Source organism: Nicotiana tabacum, chromosome 6, assembly GCF_000715075.1.
Source record: "Nicotiana tabacum cultivar K326 chromosome 6, ASM71507v2, whole genome shotgun sequence".
In the NCBI taxonomy this organism is placed as follows: Eukaryota; Viridiplantae; Streptophyta; class Magnoliopsida; order Solanales; family Solanaceae; genus Nicotiana; species Nicotiana tabacum.
The window spans coordinates 125,593,557-125,613,334 of record NC_134085.1 but is presented as its reverse complement, the minus strand read 5'-3'; the positions used below and the strand labels follow the sequence as shown (position 1 = coordinate 125,613,334).

The window sequence follows — 19,778 nt, the reverse complement described above, 5'->3', positions numbered from 1 at the left end:
ATAGGAAATGGCTAGCCGGATTTTTTTTATATGTATAGCGCCAAAAACGTTGGCACTATACGCTTTTGAATTATTGAAGTCCGAAATTATTGGTGGGGCCAGGAAAATCTATTATAGCGCCACAATACCTGGCGCTATACATTAACAGTAACAGAACCATTAATGTATAGCGCCAGGTATTGTGGCGCTATACCTGGCCATGTCAGCTTTTACAGTATAACGCCACAATACTTGGCGCTATACATTAACGATTCCGTTACTGTTAATGTATAGTGCCAGGTATTGTGGCGCTATATATAAAACTGTAACTTTTTTTTTACCATCTAGTTGTATAGTTTGAGTAAAAAAAAAACACATTTTGATTTCGGACTCCAAAGTTTAACGTGAATACTTCGAATATAATATTAGGGCCTTAAAATAAAAACTAGGGCCAATGAAGAAGTACAACATATTTAGTATAGCAGCAGTCAAAGGACGCACAAAAGTAGAAGCAGACTCGCCAAACGAAGTGAGCCACGTGACAATCTTTGTTACCATTGGCCATCTCTCTGCCAACGTTTTTAAGATACTCTTCCGGTTTATATAAACCTATTTCCTCTTTGATATGTTCCAAAAATAATGACTCCTTTCTAAATTTGAAAATAATTTAGCTTACACTTACAATTCTACCCTTAATGAGAAGATTTTATAACCACACAAATACTTTGGGGCCCCTTTTTAACTTGTTTAGGACCACAAATTTCAAAAGTCTTTATTTCTTCTTAAACTCAGTCAAACAAGTTCAGTAAATTGGAATGGATGAGTAATATAGATTGACATCGACCTGCACATATCACTTCCTAATCCTGTCACTAATTAAGATTTTGATGCTCTTTGCTGCGCTAATTATACAGGAATCTTTCTTTTAAAAAACTAAAGATAAGTACCACAAGATAATAGAAATATGTTTTTGAAGTGTCTAACAACTCTTTGAGCAATAAAATAAAGTGTAATCCCATTTCTGGCCCTGAATTAGTGGTCTCTTTATCTTTGCTGTTGCTTTCTGATATGTGATTACTAAAACAAGATAAAAATGAGTTTTGCCCGGTCTTTCACTTTATTTTATTTACTGTTTTTGTGCTTTTCCTTTCTTTTTTTGTTTGGGTAATATAAGACTGATGGAAAGAGACATATGGAATAATTAGAGAACAATGATCAATATGGAAACTTTGGGTTCTGTGGTCAGAAAATGAAGATTGATACATCAACCCAAAAATAAAGATCCTTCATATATCTTGGTTCTTCTTTATGTATTTCTAGGAATCCAATTGCTTACTTTTTATTCTTAAGATTGTTCTATCTTCATCCTCTTTCCTTTTTCATCCTTGGGTTCTGGTCTTGTTCTTTTGTTTTTAGCAAATTTTTAATGCCTTCATTAATTCTTTCATAGCTGAATGTTTTTTCTAAGATTTTCAAATCTCATCGGTGCATCCTAGTAAGTGTAGATTTTCACAGCTAGGGTTTTCCACAGTCTTTTGCAACTGTTTTTTTCTTTTTGTGTGTGTGTGTGTGTGCTGAAAACTTCAGTTTCTGAAATAGAACTCTTTTAGGGTTTTGAAGTTGTTAGTATTTATTTCTCAGATTTAGTTTTTTCTTCCAACAATCTTTTGGCTTGTGAATTTCTTGGATATTCAGCTTTGCCTTAATTTCTCTTTAAACATTTGGATATCAACTTCTTCTTGCACGGGTTTTCAGCTACCTTAATTTATTGGTAAATTTTCGTTCTTAATATTCGATGAGTTTCATCCTGATTAAGAGCATTTGTCATTGACAAAATTAATTGTGCAGAAAATAAAAATGGTGAGAGGAAAGGTACAAATGAAACGAATAGAGAATTTAACAAGCAGGCAAGTAACCTTCTCAAAGCGCCGGAATGGACTTGTGAAGAAAGCTAACGAGCTATCAGTTCTTTGTGATGCTGAAGTTGCTTTGATCATTTTCTCACAGAAAGGAAGACTCTACAATTTTGCTAGCTCCAAGTACTTACTCCGATCCTTTTTTTCCCCTTCTGTTATTGAAATATCTTTACAATAATTAATGAACTTGCATACCCTCCGATCCTTTAATTTCATTAAAACAGTGTTTCCCTTATCCAATAATATAATATCAATCAATTGGTTTAACGGGTCCATCTTCGTCTCGTACTCGATCTGTTCGCTATTCACTTGATGCTCTCACTTCTTCTTCTTTTTTTTCCATTGAAAAAGAAAGTTCTCACTGTGTTCAATGTGTACGTTTTCTCTTGCTATTCTAATTTCGATCTTTGAAGCTGCTGTAAGGAGGGGCATGGACTTTTGTGTTTGTGTACTTAGAAAGTACGATGACACTGTTTTTTTAAGTTCGTCTCGTCATGACCTCGTATGCATCAATTGTGTACCCCCACTCAGTCTGTTTGCTGCGTATCGATTATTGTTTCATTACTTCTGAGACATATACTTGGATGTCTCATTTAAATCTTTACTTCATCATGTTATCACCAGTGTTTGCTTCGTTCGATGGAACAGTCCTGATAAATTTTAAGGTTTTACTACCTTCTTGAGCACTCGAGTAAAACACTCCATTTGAGTTTCAATAATATTATTCTTTCAACTTCTTCTCTACATGATTTTTTTTTTTTTTTTTTTGGCTCCGACCTTAAAATAAGTGTATACATGCATCTACTTTTCGATTTAAAAATCTAAATGAGTTCTGGATAAATAACTAGCACATATGATCGTTTAGTGAAACATGTTATATATAATTTCATTTAGTGGTGCTCAATGGAGTCTTGAACAAATATATATATATATATATCACGAAGGAGCTAGCTATATGGAACATGAAGTAAGCCTAGCTAGCTATGGTGAACTTAGATTGGCTAGAAGGTTCTGATGCTGTAGATATCTCATGGTCTTTTTCATCATTTTATGCCACTCAAAGGCCTGTCCTACACACCATGTATGATAGAGGTCTCTCTTAATTTATTACCGTATGATATGCACATTTCTTTTACATCTTGAGGAAAGTTTCTTTGATGAGTGGAGTTATTAGGTAAATGGGAGGGTTTTTTCCCTATGGAATTTGGTGGGGGAGGGGTCGAGGTACGGCTTTTAGTCTATGTTGTTTGGACTCGGAGTGTGAGTATCCGATATGAGTGCGGGATCTAGAGGCCAAATTTATCACCACATAAATTTTAGGATTCGGGTGTATGGATCCGATTACGAATACAAGTACTCGGATAGAACCAATAAATGAATATTACGACACATTTAACTATATATCTCGATTAATTAAAGTTATTGATAAAATTAATAATATTTTATTCTTTATAATATCTAATATTTTATTCATAAGATATCTCGTACAACAGCAAAACATACTCATACTGTATATAACCATAGTCCATATATATAGTATATGACATAAACCTACAAAATGAAACCAAATACCTGATCAATCTATACTTCTTGTTCATGGATATTGTAAAAAGCACCCAAGGTCGGTTGACTAAATCCAGTGTGGATCTCATACTAACACCCACACCTATGTTGTATTGACACAGGTCCGACAAGGATTTTGAAGAGCCCTCGCGACATAGCTTTTAATTGTTTTAGTTCTTTTTGAACAATATATATGGTACATGTAATGTTGATTACTACTGCTTGTACTCCTATATATGCATCTTTTTATGTGTTAGGTCGCCCTCCTTATCTCTCGAGTACCCTCATTTCTTTGGGACTAAATCCAACTAAAGTCTTGTTGATTGTGTCTGAGTTCATTCTTTTCATATTTTCTCTTTTTCAAGTGAAGTGATGCAACTATAAGAAAAACTAGCTCCTATTGGAGACATTACAAATCAAACTATATGATTTTAAATCTAACATAAATTAAATGAGAAAGCAATAACAAGTTACTCAATGAGAGAACTAATTAAAGACAACTAAAGTTAAACCTATTCAAGGATCTTAATATATATGTTGAGTATATAGTGCCTCCATCTACTATACAAAAGCACCCCATACCTAGGTTTCCAAAGTGCAATATAATTTAGTTTTGGTGAAAGCATTACAATTACTTCATTTTGGGTGATTCAGTATGCAAAAGACAATTGAGAGATATCACGAACGTGCAAGAGAAACGGTGGTGGACAACAGCACTGAACTCCAGCAGTACATGGAGGTCAGTGTTCTTTTGAATTACTTCCATGGTTTTCTTTTATGTGCATCAAGCAATTTAGTATAGCAATTTATGGAATAGGGCCTTAAATTTTATAATTGTGTATAGATGAATATTGGATTTCATTTGTATCAAGCTATTTGTGTTTGATCGACAAAATATATATATATATATGTGCAGCTACTTTTGAAGCTATTATTTCAATAGTGTTAGATGAAGAGGAATACTAGAGGAGATAATTAAGAGGGTTATAGGAGAATTAATAGAAGACTTTGTTTTTGGAAGAGAAGTTCTTCAACATTTTTCAGTTCAATTGGCAAGTATAAAGGGGACTAACAGGAGAATTTTAGAACTACGTACTTCTAGATAAAGCTAATCGTCTAGAAAATGCAAGAGTGAATTCAGAGTTTTAAAGATAAGACTATCCTTCTAGAGACGCACAAAAGAAGTTCTAGACAAAACTCAAACTTTATCTAGCAAAGCACTTAGAAAATTTTAATTTATATTTACACCATCACTAATCTCTCAATCTTCAAAAATCTTCAACTTGAAAGACGACTTCGTAAATTCATCCGCAACTTGCTTAGGAGTTTTCAGCTTCACTTCCTTTAATTGGGCAGTGCTTTCTTTGTTTCCACACACATCATTGCTCGCTCCGTTATCCAAATACCGCAAACTATATTCATCCCTTTTGTCTTACTTTTTTTAACCAAGAAGAATTAACATTACGTTCTAGCACTGAAGGAAAACAAAAATAAGGAGGAATGAACAAATTTATGACTATTGTACCACTCAATTTAGATTTGTAATACCTTTTTCATTTCTTCTTGGTGGTAACCACATCCTCTTTTTCCTCCTTATTTGCGACCACCACTTCTAAATGAATCTTGGCCTTTTCTCTTTATTGTCGTAATTGTTGATATTGCTTCTTCCTCAACCATGACCATCACGTCCTCTTCCTTGTCTACATCCTTTATAGCTTTTTTCACCTCCTATCATTCTTAAGTATCCCTTGGTTACAAGAAATAGTTCTAGCTAGTGGATCTTTGTGTGTCATCTTGATCTTCTTCTTCTTCATAGACTTGTAAAGAGCCCTTTAATTGTTCTAACGTCATAGAATCTAAATCTTTAGACTCCAAAATTATGCACATCACATAATTAAAATTTAGGTGTTAAAAAACACATGATTCTCCTACCCATATGGACAACTTCTACTTTCACTCAGTATCTTTTTAATTGATTCACAACGAGTTTCACTTTTGAACGATAATCCAAAAATGGATTCGGATATTTTCATTTTTAAAGCTTCAAAGTCGGCCTTTAGAGATTAAAGCTTTACCTTTTTCATTTTATTAACTCTTTAGAGAGAATTTTGTACATCGCTCTATTTTCTTTTGACCTTCTCAACTTGGCATCATCCAAGCATTAGTGAATGAGAGTGAAAGCTCGTCAATGAGAGAATGTGGCACTCATGGAAGAAGCAACATTAACAACTCTACTAATAAAGAAAGATCAACAATCATTTAGAGATTATGATTGTGGACAAGGAAGAGGGAAGGACGTGGTTGCCATCAAGAAACAAATGAAAAAGGTATGACAAAATCGAAACTTGAGTGCTAACATTGTCATATCTTTGGCCATTACTTTAGAGTGCCACACAACATTGAAGAGAAAACCAACTTTATTGATGACAAGAAAGAAGGTAATGTCAATATTTTTCTCACTTTTAAGAGACAAAAGACTAGGATGGTTGCAGTTTGTGGTATTTTAGCCAATGGAGCAAGCAATTATAGTGTGGATACAAAAAATGTATTGCCAAGGAGTAAGTGGAGCTCAAATATGTGAAGACTTGTGATCCAGCATTGTAGATATTTTTATGAAGCCTCTAAAGTTTAAAAATTTTGAAAATTGAGATCAAGACTTGGAGTAAATCAAAGAAGAAAATTAAAAAATTAAGGGTGTGGATATTCTAGATGTAAATTGGGATTTTCTTCTTTGCTTCAAGCCTTGATCTCAGTCTAAGTTGCTCGGACTCGGGTACGGGTATCCGATAAGGGAACGGATTGGAGTATCAGATTCGGCAAAATCTAAATTTTAAGGTTCGGGGGGTGCGAATCCGGATATGGATACGGGTGCGGAGATTCGGCTAATAAAAAATAGAGCTATAAAAATATTGTAAATTTTGAGAGATATTCTCTGAAAAACTTACATAAATATTGTAGAATTCAATCTTTCATTCTCTAAGATGGACATTATTCTTTCATTGTCCTAACTCCTAAATTTGTTTTATTTTTGATTTTGAGAAATAAAAATCTCATTTTTTCTCCCAAATTTGTCGATGAACTCCGATCAAAGTGTCCGAAGTCAGTTGACCGAACTCGGGATGTATCCTGTCCCCATCCCCATCTTGTATCAGGACGGAGATGTCACCAAAATCGAAGAGTCCGCGCAACTTAGATCTCAGTCTTCAAAAAACTGAAAACTTGAAAGAATACGTAAAAGTGTTTACAACTTGATCATGAGTCTTCACATATTTGAACTCCAAGACTTTCATGAAATACTTTTTTTGTATCGGCAACACATGGTTGGCGCTCCGTTGTCCAAATATTACGAACAACAATCAACCTCGTCCTTCTCTATGATCATGATCTCTAAATGATTGTCTACGTTTCTCTTCATTGTTGGAACTGTTATATTATTGCTTCTTTCTCTTTCCCGACCCTACATTCATGCCTTCTATAACTCTTTTCACCTCCATCATCCTTAAGGGATGCCTTGATTTTAAGAAAGTTGCTCTATTAGCTCTTCTTGTGTCCTCTTGATCTTTTCTTCATGGGGTTGTAAAGAACCTTTCAATTGCCCTCTCATCATAACGTTTAAATTTTTAGACCCCTTAATAGCACACATTACATAATTAAATTTAAATGTTAAAAAATGCATGAACTTTTCCACCACATGGATATCCTTTACTTTTTTTTGCTTACCTTTTTAACTTAACATAACAACATTTATTTTTAGAAGAATAATTCGAAACTTTCTTTATTTTTAAATCTTTAATGCTTATGAACTCTTTGGAGAAATCTTTTAATTTCTCCTAAGCTTCTTTTGAGGTGGTTGCATTGGCTACCTCTTCAAATATGGCATCATCCTAGCGTTGGCAATGGGTGTGAGAGTTTATTTATCTTTCCTTCCTATCTTTTCCAAATATGTTTTTATTTTGAAGCAAAGGTCTCTCATTATTGTCACAATTGTAATTTTCTTAACCACAAGAATCACCTCCATGCGACAGTCAAGCTCAGCACTTGACTTCAGCCTTCCAACACTTAGTTTATTTTAGGGTCATTTAAATCTAATTTGATTGTAAGGTAGCAGAGTGAACAAAAAGCAAATGTTGAAGGCACACAATATACATGAAGCTTTTTTCACAACTAGTATTACTAAGGTGAATACAAGAAAACAAAGAAGCCACCATTTGACCTAGTACGAAGAATACCCTAGTTTAATGCCTTAGAATATTTTTGCTACCCTTAGGAATTCACTCTTTTTATCGGAAATTAGGTGCGACTAGCATACATTTATAGTGCAATCAGCCTATTACACATGACATACTCTCATGAGTAAGTTTTTCCTAATTCAGTTGACATACCCAACTGATAAGCAATAAAAATAGGCATTCACTTAGCCTACAAAACCGCCTTCATTAGACAGTGGCAGAAATAATCGCCCAACTATTTTTTTTTCTTGTGCTTGATATGCTTGTCAACTGCCTCATGTGCATTTCATACGTGTGTCTTGCACCCAACTGCATGCTTTGAGTCAAGGCCAGCGGCTAGCCTTGTCAACTTTGCCATGTCATTTGCCTCTGTCGAGTCCTATGTACATGCCCTGACCGATGCACATGACAAGTTCCACACATGACCATGCTAATTCTGCATTGCCCACATCCTGATTGTGCCAAGAACTTGCTTTGACATCGAGTCGTTATGCCATGATGTCATTACCCATGGTAAGTTATTTGCCCATATTGTGCCTAGGTGCCTGCCCACTCACCCAAGCTAAGACAACACTAGGTTGTCATTGCCATAACACTAAGTTACATTGCCTTATCGCCTAGGACTCTTTTGTTGTTACATTACTTTTTCACCGCACAATAGCCCATGACAAGGAGCAACATGTCAAACTCTTATCATGTCTGTGGCATAATCCGAGCTACTTGGCTAACAGGCAAATAAACCACCACCACCCCTCCCCCCCAAAAAAAAATTCACCGTCCTTGATGAAGCAGGTTCCGTATTTTTCAGCACCACCATAGGTCCCAAATATACACACTATTATTCTCTACCTTGCTGCTCTGCTTTACTATCATCTTCTGTAAGTGGAGCAGTAATGCATTCAAGCTTTGAGCATTTCTTTAACGAATAAGGTCTTTTGCAAAGAAAGCAACCATCAAATTTGCCACTTTGTTCCCCTTTCTTTGAAGTTCTTGCACTTTGCTTTTCCTTCTTGTTGGCATTGTCCCCAACAACATCACCCTTTTCATTTTCCTTTTTCTTCCATTTTGTTGCCTTGCCCTTGTTCTTATGTTTGAACATAAAAGAAAAGTTAGAATCTTCTTGTCCCAATTGAAAGTCACCCAATGCATCCGCAACTGTAATAGTACTAGGAAGGTCTTTCACATTTTGTCTTCGAAGTTCTATTCGCGCCCGCGAATGCACCCATACAGGAATTTTTGTAACTTGTCTTCCTCAAACATATTGCTCATGTCTAGCATCAAAAAATTGAAATCTTTAACATATTCCCTAGCCGTTCTAGTTTACTTCAACTTTTTCAAACAGTCTCTAGCAATCCAGTCCGCATTACTAGGAAAGAATTGATCCTTTAATTTTTTATTCAGACCTTTCCAAAAGTCAATTTTAGGCCGGCCAGTGCTTACGTCGGCTGCTATGCGCGTATGCCACCATAGTTTAGCATCGTCTACCAAGTATATTGTTGTAATAGTGACTTTGTCCTCATCTCGCATATAGGAAACATAAAAGTACCGCTCCATATCCCACATGAAGTTTTTGAGTTTCTTGGCACTCCTTACACTATTAAACTTTTGGCTTCGATATTTTCACGTTAGGATGATCTGCACTATGCTATATGTTACATGGTCAATTTCTTTTTCATTTTGACACTACACGGCAGTCACACACAATGACTCAACCCTCTTCCTTTTTCACTCACGCTTTGGTTTGATATTTAGAATATAAAAGAAACATAAATCAAACAAGGCACATAGTTACAGGAATCACTTCCCAACTTTATATTTTAACTCGTGCTACAAAGTACACATGAAATCGGCCATACAAAAGTTAGCCAAAAGATACCCACACCTTTGGCAAGTCTGTCATGCTCATATATATAGGCACACATTTTGGCACATGCTGCCTTATTCTAAACTAGCAGTTGACATCCCCAACTGCAATGGATTCAAATATTTGAATTTTACAAGATAAGTTCCCCAAACTCACATTGCCCACTTTGCTGAAAATCAAGTAACTGCCCAACTGCATGTATATGCGCGACATATGGGCGTAGCCTTCGAATTTTGGCACTAACAAGCCAACTTGTGCCATGCTTTCCCACCATTCCAGTGTGCAACATGCCTTGCGCGCATGTCTGCCAATGCTGCATGCCCCACCCACTGATAACACTGCCTTGCTTGTGCCCATCTGCCTTGTCATGCCCCTTGCTATGCGTTTGTTGCCCGTTGCCTTCCCCTTGCCATGTCCACGCCAATTTCATGGTCTTATCATATCTTGGCGCCTAATCCACATGCAGATGTACCACAGTCCATGCCCATCAACACCTACCCAAGTTGGACAGTCTTATCAACATGATGCAACAACCATCATAATGTTGTGCCAAGGTCCATCATGTAAATCCCTCGTCACGCCCATGTATGTTTGATCAATCAAGCCGAGGGACTAACAAACTTCCCCTACCATATGAGCTCATCGCCAAAGCAGAATCCAGGTACACCTTGATTTGATCTTGAAATTGCCATAGAGACGACCCTTTCTCCCAAGTTGCATCACACTCTTGTTTCCCTGTCCATTGAGACAGGAACTCTGTCCCTCTATTATTTTTGTTTTGACCCAGCGTTTGGTGATCTAAAATCTTCTCAATAATGTCCTCATATTTCTTGCGCTCTACTAGAGGAGCACGTTTTGACACCGCCCTTGTTGGATCATCAGCATTTTCATGAAACGTTTTCAGTAAACTCATATGAAAAGTTGGGTGTATTTTGAGACATTCCTGTAGATTCAGCCGATCTGCTACTTCACCCACATTCTTTATAACTTCGAATGGGCCGTCATACTTTAGATCATTCCACGATGATGCATCTTGCTACTGATTTTCTTCCAAATCTATGGAGTAAGCTTCAGCAACACCTTGTCACCAACATTGAATTCCAATGTTCGCATGTTTCTGTCGGTATACTTTTTCATCTTTTTAGTCGCTCTTCTCAAGTTATCTGGTGCCTATGCTAGCAATTCATGCTTGTTTCGAGCGTATCTATAAACAATAAGACATTTGCCCCATGATTTCAATTGAGCGACTTCCAGCGGTGTGTCAGGTTGTCTTCCCAACACTATCTCAAAAGACTTATTTCAGTTACCAAAGGCATGTGCAAGTTATAACAAAACTACGCACTATCTAGAAATTCAACCTAGTTTCTCTTATTAGCAGTCACATAATGCCTAAAGTACTCTTCAAGCATATGAGTGATATGTTCGATCCGCCCATCGGTTTGTAGGTGACTTGCATCGAGAATTTCAAATCAGTCCCCAAAATTTGAACAAAACAGTCCAACATCGGCTTGTAAATCTCGGATCCCGATCACTCACAATATCTTTTATACCCCAAAGTGTTTTACAACATGTTTGTAGAATAAATCGGCAGCTACTTCAAAAGAACAAATGGTTGGAGCAACAACAAAAATCCCATACTTTGAGAATCTGCCTACCACCACCATAATTGATGCTTTACCATCAACTTTTGGAAGCCCACGGACACTCCGAAACTGGTAGAGGTTGTAGTAAACCAGCTTCTCTCTTCTGTTTAGTCTTGTCAAGTTGGCATACTAGACAAGTTTTCACATAGGCCTCAATATCATCTTCCATTTTCGGTAAAAAATAATTTCGAAACAGCAACGCCAACATCCTTTCAACACCCGGATGGTCAGCATAAGGAGTATCATGTGTCTCTTTTAGAAGAGAACAATGCAACCCAGCACCATGAGGAACAACAATCCCCCCCCCCTCCCCCGAAGTGAAGCAGAATGTCCTCGATCCAATATTGCCTAACTGTCCATCTTTCACTTGATCCATTAATTTCACATATAATGGATCATTTGCGGCACATAACTTGATTGTATCCAAAAAATTAGATTCAATTTGAGTGAGCGAATAAGTTGCAGTAAATACTCTTTACGGCTAAGTGCATCGGCAACTTGATTTTGTTTTCCAGGTTTGTGTACCCACACAAAGTCATATACAGCCAAGAACTCTTGCCACCGGGCCTGCTTCGGACTGAATGTTTGTTGAGTTTTGAAGTATGTATAAGGCCTTATTTGTTTTTTTTAAGATTAAGATGCCTGAATCTGAATACACATCTGAATATCAAGATGTGTATTAAGATTAAGACATCTGAATCTAAATACACATCTGAATATATTAAAATGTGTATTAAGATCTGAATAAAAATAATTAAGACTGTTTGATTTTTAACATCTGAATGTATAAACTTTATTTTTATTGAAAATTAATAAACATAAAATTCAAATGAAACAAATAATCTAATATTCTATCAGTAAAATATATAATTTTTAAAAATATAATAGTTGGTGGTAGTGATGGCAAACGGGTGAATGCCGACTAGAGGCGGTGGTTGGTGGTAGTTTTGGTTGATGATGATGGTTCATGCTAGTAGCTAGTAGTGATTGGTAATGATGGCAATTATGATTGAGGATGTTTGTGGTGGTTGTGATAGTTAATAATGGCGGCTGGTGGTAGTAGTTGTGACTAAGGAAGGTGGTGGGTGGGTATTGGTAGGTTATAATGATGGACAGTGCTAGCTGTGGTTGATGGTGATGGGGTGGTCAGTTGTGGTAGTTGAGGTGGATGACTGTTGATTGTGGGTGAGAATGATGGTGGTCGGAGTGGTGGGGATAGTAGTTGGTAATAGTCGATAATGGTGGCGGCTATGATTGAGGATGATGGTGGCAAGGTGGTGGTGGTGGTGGTGGTGGTTCAGTATGGTGGTGCCAGCGACATGGTAGTAGCTGATAATGATAGGCGGTGGCGGCAGTTAATAATGAATATGTGATAGCATCTTAATGAAATTAAGTCTTTGTTATAGATCTTAATCATACAGACATATTCAGACTCATTAAGTGGTTGTGAAGTAAAAAAAATCAAACACACTTAATGATTAAGATCTGAATAATTAAGATTCAGCTTTAAAAACAAACGTACTTAATATCTGAGATCTGAATGATTAAGATTCAGACTTCCATTAAGCGTAAACAAATGAGGCCTAAGCCATGTTATCCATACGTACCACGAACTTTGTTTTAAGCAAATAAATTCTCCAAACTTGAAGACAATGAATTACTACAACCATCTCTTTCTCATGTGCAGAATAACGTTGCTCCGTAGTGTTCAACTTTCTGCTTTCAAGTGCAACTGGATGATCCTCCTGGACCAGTACACCGCCAATAACATAATCTGAAGCATCAGTATGTACTTCAAATGACAAGTTAAAATCTGGCAGCTTCAATATTGCTTCGGATGTAATGGCCTTCTTCAGTAAAATGAAGACCTTATCCCAAAAAGAACCGGTCTGCCTCAATCGTTTCAAGCGATCCCTAGCAACCCAAGACGAGTTGATGGGTAAGAACTTGTCCCTCAAAACGTTACAAAGTTTTTCCCAAGTATCAACCTTGGGTCTGCCGGTACTTTCATTGTCTGAATTTGTCGTACGCCACCACAGCGCTGCATCTTCCTAAAATATCGCACTGCTATGGTCAGTTGTCCTTCTCTGGAACTTGAGCAATAGAGAAGTAATGCTCCAAGTCCAATAAGAAGTTTTTCAGTTCTTTGGCGTCTCTAACGCCATGAAATGCATTTGGCTCGGGAATCTTAATTTTGGTGTGTTCTCCACCTCCTTGGGGCACATTTACAATATCCCGTCGAATGATCCAAATTTCTGTCTTAAGTTCCTCATTTTCCTTTTGTAAATTTTCCAACCGCTCTTCAGCAGTTTCGTGGAAAGTCTGCAATTCCACCAATTGGGTATCAACACTCTCACGAACGTATTGAAGTTCCATGTTAACAGCATGGATCTGCGTCAGAATATCAGATGCAGGGCGTCATCAGTTATTTCGACCAGTGCCTCTAACTTCTCAATTCTTTCACGAAGTCCTGCATTTCCAGCCATGATTATTCCAAGATCTTCCTAACGGAACTCTGATACCAGTTGCTACAGAGTAATTTTTTTTCGTTTTGACATTGCACGATAGTCACATACAATGACTCGGGCCTCTTCCTTTTGCACTCACGCTTTGGTTTGAAACTTAGAATATAAAAGGCATACAGAAATCAGACAAGACATGCAATTACAAGAATCAATTCCCAACTTTGTATTATAATACATGCTATAAAGAATGCATGAAATCAGCCTTACAAAAGTTTGCCAAAAGACAGCCACACTCTGCCTTTGACAAGTTTGCCATGCCCACATATATATAGACACACGTTTTGGCACATGTATGGCACATGCTGCCTTATCCTAACTAGCAGTTGACATCCCCAACTGCAAAGGGTTCAATTATTCGAATTTTACAAGATAACTGCCGCAAAATCCATATACCCACTTTGCTAGAAATCAGGTAATTGCCCAACTGCATGCATGTGCTCGGCACATGGCGCGGCCTTCGAATTCTGGCGCCAACAGGCTAACTTGTGACATGTTTTCCCGCATGCCAGTGTGCAGCATGACTTGGGTGCATGCTTGCCAATGCTGCATGCCCAGCTCGCCCATGATGCTACTTTGCATGCGCCCATCTGCCTTGCTATGCCCTGCCTTAGCCTTTCCAACCCTTGCTATGATTTTGCTGCCTGTTGCCTTGCCATGGCCACGCCAATGCCATGATCTTGTCACCTAAGCCACAAGCCGACGTGCCACAAGCGATGCCCATCAACACCTGCCCATGTTGAACAGGCTTGTCAACATGATGCAACAACCATCATAGGGTCGTGCCGAGGTCCATTATGTAAATACTTCATCGCGCCCATGCCATATTGGATCAATCAAGCCGAGGGGCTAACACTAAGCATCATCATTGCCAACAACCTGACATAACAACCTATTTTTCGCCTTCAGGTTTTGCATTCTTGGCTAAGGCCGCATTTTTTTTAAGATTAAGACGTCTGAATCTGAATATCAAGATGTGTATCAAGATTAAGACATTTGAATATGAATATACATTTGAATATTAAGATGCGTATTAAGCTCTCAATACTAAATGATTAAGACTGTTTGTTTTTTTATGAATGTATAAAATTTATCTTTATTTAAAAATTAATAAACATAAAATTAAAATAAAATACTAATTAATCTAATATTCCATCAATAAAAAATATATAGATTTTTAAAATATGGTAGTTAGTGGTGGTAATGGCTAACAGTGGTCCTTGTGAAGTAATGTGGGTGCTTGTGAATGCCTATTAAAGACGCTGGTTGGTAGTGGTTCTGGATGGTAGCTAGTGGTGATTAGTCGCGACCGCGATTATAGTTGAGGATGGTGGTGGTGGGTGATGATAGTTAATAATGGTGGGTGGTGTTAGTAGTTGTGGTTGTGATTAAGGAAGGTGATGGTGGGTGGTGGTAGTTTATAATGGTGAGTGATGCCGGCTATGGTTGTTGATAGTGATGGGGGTGGTTGGTTGTGGTAGTTGAGGTAGGTGAGTATGTGGTTGTGGTTGAGGATGATAGTGGTGGGGGTGGCGGGTGGTGGTAGTGGTGGCGGCTATGGTTGAGGATGGCGGTGGTAATGGTTGAGTATGATGGTAGTGGTAGTTGATAATGGTAGGCGGTGGCGGCATCTAGTAACAAATATGGATGATAGCATCTTAATGAAACTAAATCTTTGTTATACATCTTAATCATACAGGCCTATTCAGACTCATTAAGTAGTTGTGAATTAAGAAAAACAAACACACTTAATGATTAAAATCTGAATGATTAAGATTAAAATTTTAAAAACAAAGACACTTAATATTTGGGCTCTGAACCAGTAAGATTCAGACCTCTACTGCATGAAAATAAATTAGGCCCAAGTCTTTTTCGTCTCTACCTTAAGATATGCAAGAAAAGTTACAACAGACAAGAGTTGCTCATCTAAAAAACAGTTCCCACCAGCGCCTCTAATGCTGCCACTTTTTCTTGCATTTCTGCGTTGCCACCAGCCATGTTCACGAACAACACTGTCTTTGTCATGAAATTCAGCCACTTAACGTCATGATTTTACATACCATTTATCTACAATCTCTCATGCATTTTGAGAACCAAAATTGACCATTCGAAAACACCATTTTTCATGACTTTCTTCGCTGAGACGAGGAAATTGAAAAGAAGTGGTGCATTATTTGTCGTGACTCTAATACTACCATGTTAGAGGAGGAGGAATAGTTGAGGAGATAAGAGGATTGTCGGAGAAGAGAAGATCGAAGAGTATAGAAGAGACAAGTTCTTCAACTTTTCTTATTGCAAATAGCCACTAGGACAAAGAGGGTTATTTATAGGTGTTAAAAGAGAATTCTAGAACAATTTTTAGATAAATTTTATCACCTAGAAAATACAAAGGAGAGTCTAGAGGTTTTTCTAGATAAGATTATTCTAGGCTAAACTCAAACTTAACAGCTAGAAAATTCTTAATTACAATATTACATTTACAACTAATATATCGATGACATTCAGTTGACGATAGATTATTAGTCTTTCTATATCATAAATATTTGTATAATTAGCACTGTGGTAAAGATCTTACAGTGGACAAAATCAAGAAACCTTCCTACCAAAATCTGTAACTGTGACTATTAATAAAATTTAGTTTGTCATTTCCAAACTGAGAAGATCCCTCTTGTATGATCGACAAATATGTGCCACAATTGAGTATGATGAAACTAAGAGGTATGATGAGGGAGATAATTAGCATAAAATCAATCTATAATTTTGCATTTTATGAGATTGTTAATTTTCGACCTAATTTATGACCAAACGATGTACCGGGTAAAACTATAAAGAATATCTCATCGATCATCATAAATATGTTAATAATCCACTTTTTGCATATAACTATTGCAACACTTTCATCTTCTTTTTTATTTATATTTTTTTTAAGTATGGCTTCTTTCGATATTGATTTCATATGCAGCACTTGAAGCATGAGACAGCTAACATGGCAAAGAAGATAGAAATCCTTGAAGTTTCCAAACGGTTATATATTCTCTCCGCTTCTTCTTCAAACTATTTGGAGTATTTACTTAAATTAATGTTGAACTTATTAAATGCCTTAATTAGGAAGCTGATGGGCCAAGGCTTAGGGTCATGTTCAATGGATGAACTACAAGAGATTGACAGCAAGCTCGAGAGGAGCCTGGAAAACATTAGGGCCAGAAAAGTACTATCAATTAATTAATCTTATTCTGCAATATGCACTTTGATTCCTTTTTCTTCCTTATTTCTTGTCTGCAATATCAGACCATTTTATCCAATATTTAGGTGTTTTCGCAATAATCATATATTAACCTGTTCCTTCGTTGGTCATTTTCTAGGCTCAATTATTCAACGACGAAATAGAAAGCCTAAAAGCCAGGGTATGATGAACAGTTGATGCATTTTAGGGTTTTACTTCTTTGGTAAATTAATTGTTTTCTGATATATTTTTTGTCTTGTTCAGGAGAGTCTATTGCTCGAAGAAAATAAAAATTTACGTGAAAAGGTGACCTCTCTGATATTTGCTACTCCTACAATTATTTAATTGACATACCATGTGATATAGGATCCCGTTAAGTTTTATTTCAAGTTTAATTAATACCATATGATATAGTAATCCGTTGCATATTCCACAATTCGTTTTCCCCCTAGACTATTAGTTGAAGAAATTAAAATGCATAGTCATTGGACACAGATGTCCAAGGGGAGTCGATTCGTCAGCAAAGCCTGTACATAGGTTAATTTTGTATATAACGATATATACCAGATGTTGTTTACTTCTTTATAGTTGAATATTAGCTTTAGTGAAAATCCTGACTTATTGAACAAGCAAACTGAATCTATAAGGATTTCTTCTATATATTCTAATTAGCAAAAAGGGGTAATGGAATTGTCTGAAGTTGTAGTTCAATTGCATGCAATCCCATTTGGAAAGAGTTAACTTTGCTACTATGGCTAATCATACCGGTAATAAAGAAGTGATGTTCCAAAATTTGCTGTGTTAGAGGGCATCCTACCTTGATTATTCTTTATTTTGGCAAAACGAAGTTATAGTATCAAATCCCGTTTGACTAAATCATAAGGATTTATTGTACCTTGCTTTTCTGAAATCTAACATTTGTGCAGTTATACAAAGTGTATAAGCATATATAGGTTAATGCAAGTGTTTATGCATGTAAAGCGTTGAGTATTATCATGATTGCATAGTGGTTTTTACTCAATTTCCATTTCTATACATTTTCTCAATATCTACCAGTGCTTCGGTCTTAGTTTTATTTGTAATTAATATTTCCGACTACGCGTAAGTTATGAAATGTAGCCAGCTTATATCATTGTGGCTTCGTTATACTAATTAATCATGTGTTTATTAATTTATACAGTTTGTTAGACTAATATTTGGAATTATGTTCTCATTTGCACATTTGAAAAATCATATATCAACACAGTGCCGCCTAATGCCAACGCCATCAGCACCACCACCACCACCACCAACTCAGCTGAAAGAAAGGGGAAACTGTAGCAAAAATACTCAGAATTTGGAGGTGGAGACTGAATTGTTTATCGGCCTTCCTGCAATGCGCTGCTCATAGCCGCTGGGACAATTAATGGGATATATTTCGATTTGCACAATTGCATACATATTTAGGGCTTTCCTCAGTAACATAACATAGAATAAATGGCTAGCATTGCTCCATTGTTTACACGCATAAGGGCTTGCAAATTCAACAAATAAAACATTCCAATAGAGGCAATCTTTTCCCCTTCTTTTTTTTTTTTTTTTTTGGGTTACCTTTTTGTTGTTTAGCAAGTGTAACTACATTTCCCTGAACAACAGTCATATAGAGAAGTCTGATTTGAGTTGCATATTTACAATATCGTTTCTTTCTTTTGTTTACGTTTTAAACTCAATTTTCTGATGAAATTGTTTTATGGTCATATTCGACAACTGGGAAAAAAGATAGTAATGTTTACTTGCATGAATAAATATTTGGAAACACTTCTAGGATCCATCGGGGAAGATCCACAATGTAACATGTAGGTTTATACGTGAATCTAATAGTTTTTAACCAAACTTTATATAAATATAAATAATTAGATACATCGAAAAGTCAAGGGGAGTCAACATATTATAAATATACATAAAATAAAAAAATTTATCTAGCAATATATTTTAATTTTCCGGCGAAGGGATATCGCTTGACACCCCTAGGTTAAATTCTGGCTCCGTCACTATATATATATATATATATATATATATATATATATATATATATATATATATATATATATTGTGTATAAATATCTAACTGTAAACCTATTTATTATTGTATATTAACAGTTTGTTGTAGGAACCCATCTACTTCAAATTCGGAATCCTCCTATAGGATTAAGGGTTGAAGATGTGCGCGATCTCTCACACATATGGGTTTGTTTTTGCCCGTTACCTTCCTAACTGGTTAAAGAATACAATGTTCACTAGCATGTTTCGGGGTAAATTTCACAAATGGTCATATAATTATAATTTTTTTCATCAAAGTCATATAACTTTATTTTCTCACACCAAAATCATATAACTATGATTTTTTTCATTAAAAAAATCATTGTGACGAAAGACACAACTTTCCGGTAGTATTTTCTTATTTTATTTTTTTCGTTTAATAAATAATAACTCAATAAGAGAAATATATTTTTTTAGCAAATCCTAAAAAATAATAGCTGATAAAATATATTGTATTCTAAACTAAAAAAAATCTTTTTTTTCTTTGTGGGGGTGGGGGGTGGGGGGAGGGGATTCTTTTTTAGTATTATTTTAATTTATATATATGTAAATTAAATATATATATATATATATATATATATATATATATATATATATATATATATATATATATATATATATATATATATATATGAGTATTGGATCGGGTGGAACTAGGTCATTCTTATTTTAAAAAAAATATATAAAATTGACTGATGAGGCTAAAACTACTTGCATTCGCTAGCCAAAAATTATATAAAATGTGTATATTATATGTATA

The 19,778-nt window shown here is 36.0% G+C and overlaps 1 protein-coding gene across 1 annotated transcript; it reads left to right on the top strand.

The window, feature by feature from the left end:
* The first annotated feature begins 1,175 nt into the window (after positions 1-1,175).
* On the top strand, positions 1,176-18,603 carry LOC107763429 (MADS-box protein AGL42-like). Its single transcript, XM_075255300.1, has 8 exons — positions 1,176-1,750; positions 1,828-2,018; positions 4,113-4,197; positions 16,679-16,740; positions 16,825-16,924; positions 17,079-17,120; positions 17,204-17,245; positions 18,186-18,603. Exons 2-8 carry the CDS (start codon positions 1,837-1,839, stop codon positions 18,327-18,329), a joined length of 657 nt encoding a protein of 218 aa, XP_075111401.1. The 5' UTR covers positions 1,176-1,750; positions 1,828-1,836; the 3' UTR covers positions 18,330-18,603.
* The last annotated feature ends 1,175 nt before the right edge of the window (positions 18,604-19,778 follow it).

Bases quoted from the DNA above. Each gene is read 5' to 3' on its own strand.
- LOC107763429 (XM_075255300.1), top strand. From the start codon at position 1,837: ATGGTGAGAGGAAAGGTACAAATGAAACGAATAGAGAATTTAACAAGC. The intron at 16,741-16,824 runs GTTATATATTCT...TGCCTTAATTAG, and splicing joins ATCCTTGAAGTTTCCAAACG to GAAGCTGATGGGCCAAGGCT. The intron at 17,121-17,203 runs GTATGATGAACA...TGTCTTGTTCAG, and splicing joins TAGAAAGCCTAAAAGCCAGG to GAGAGTCTATTGCTCGAAGA.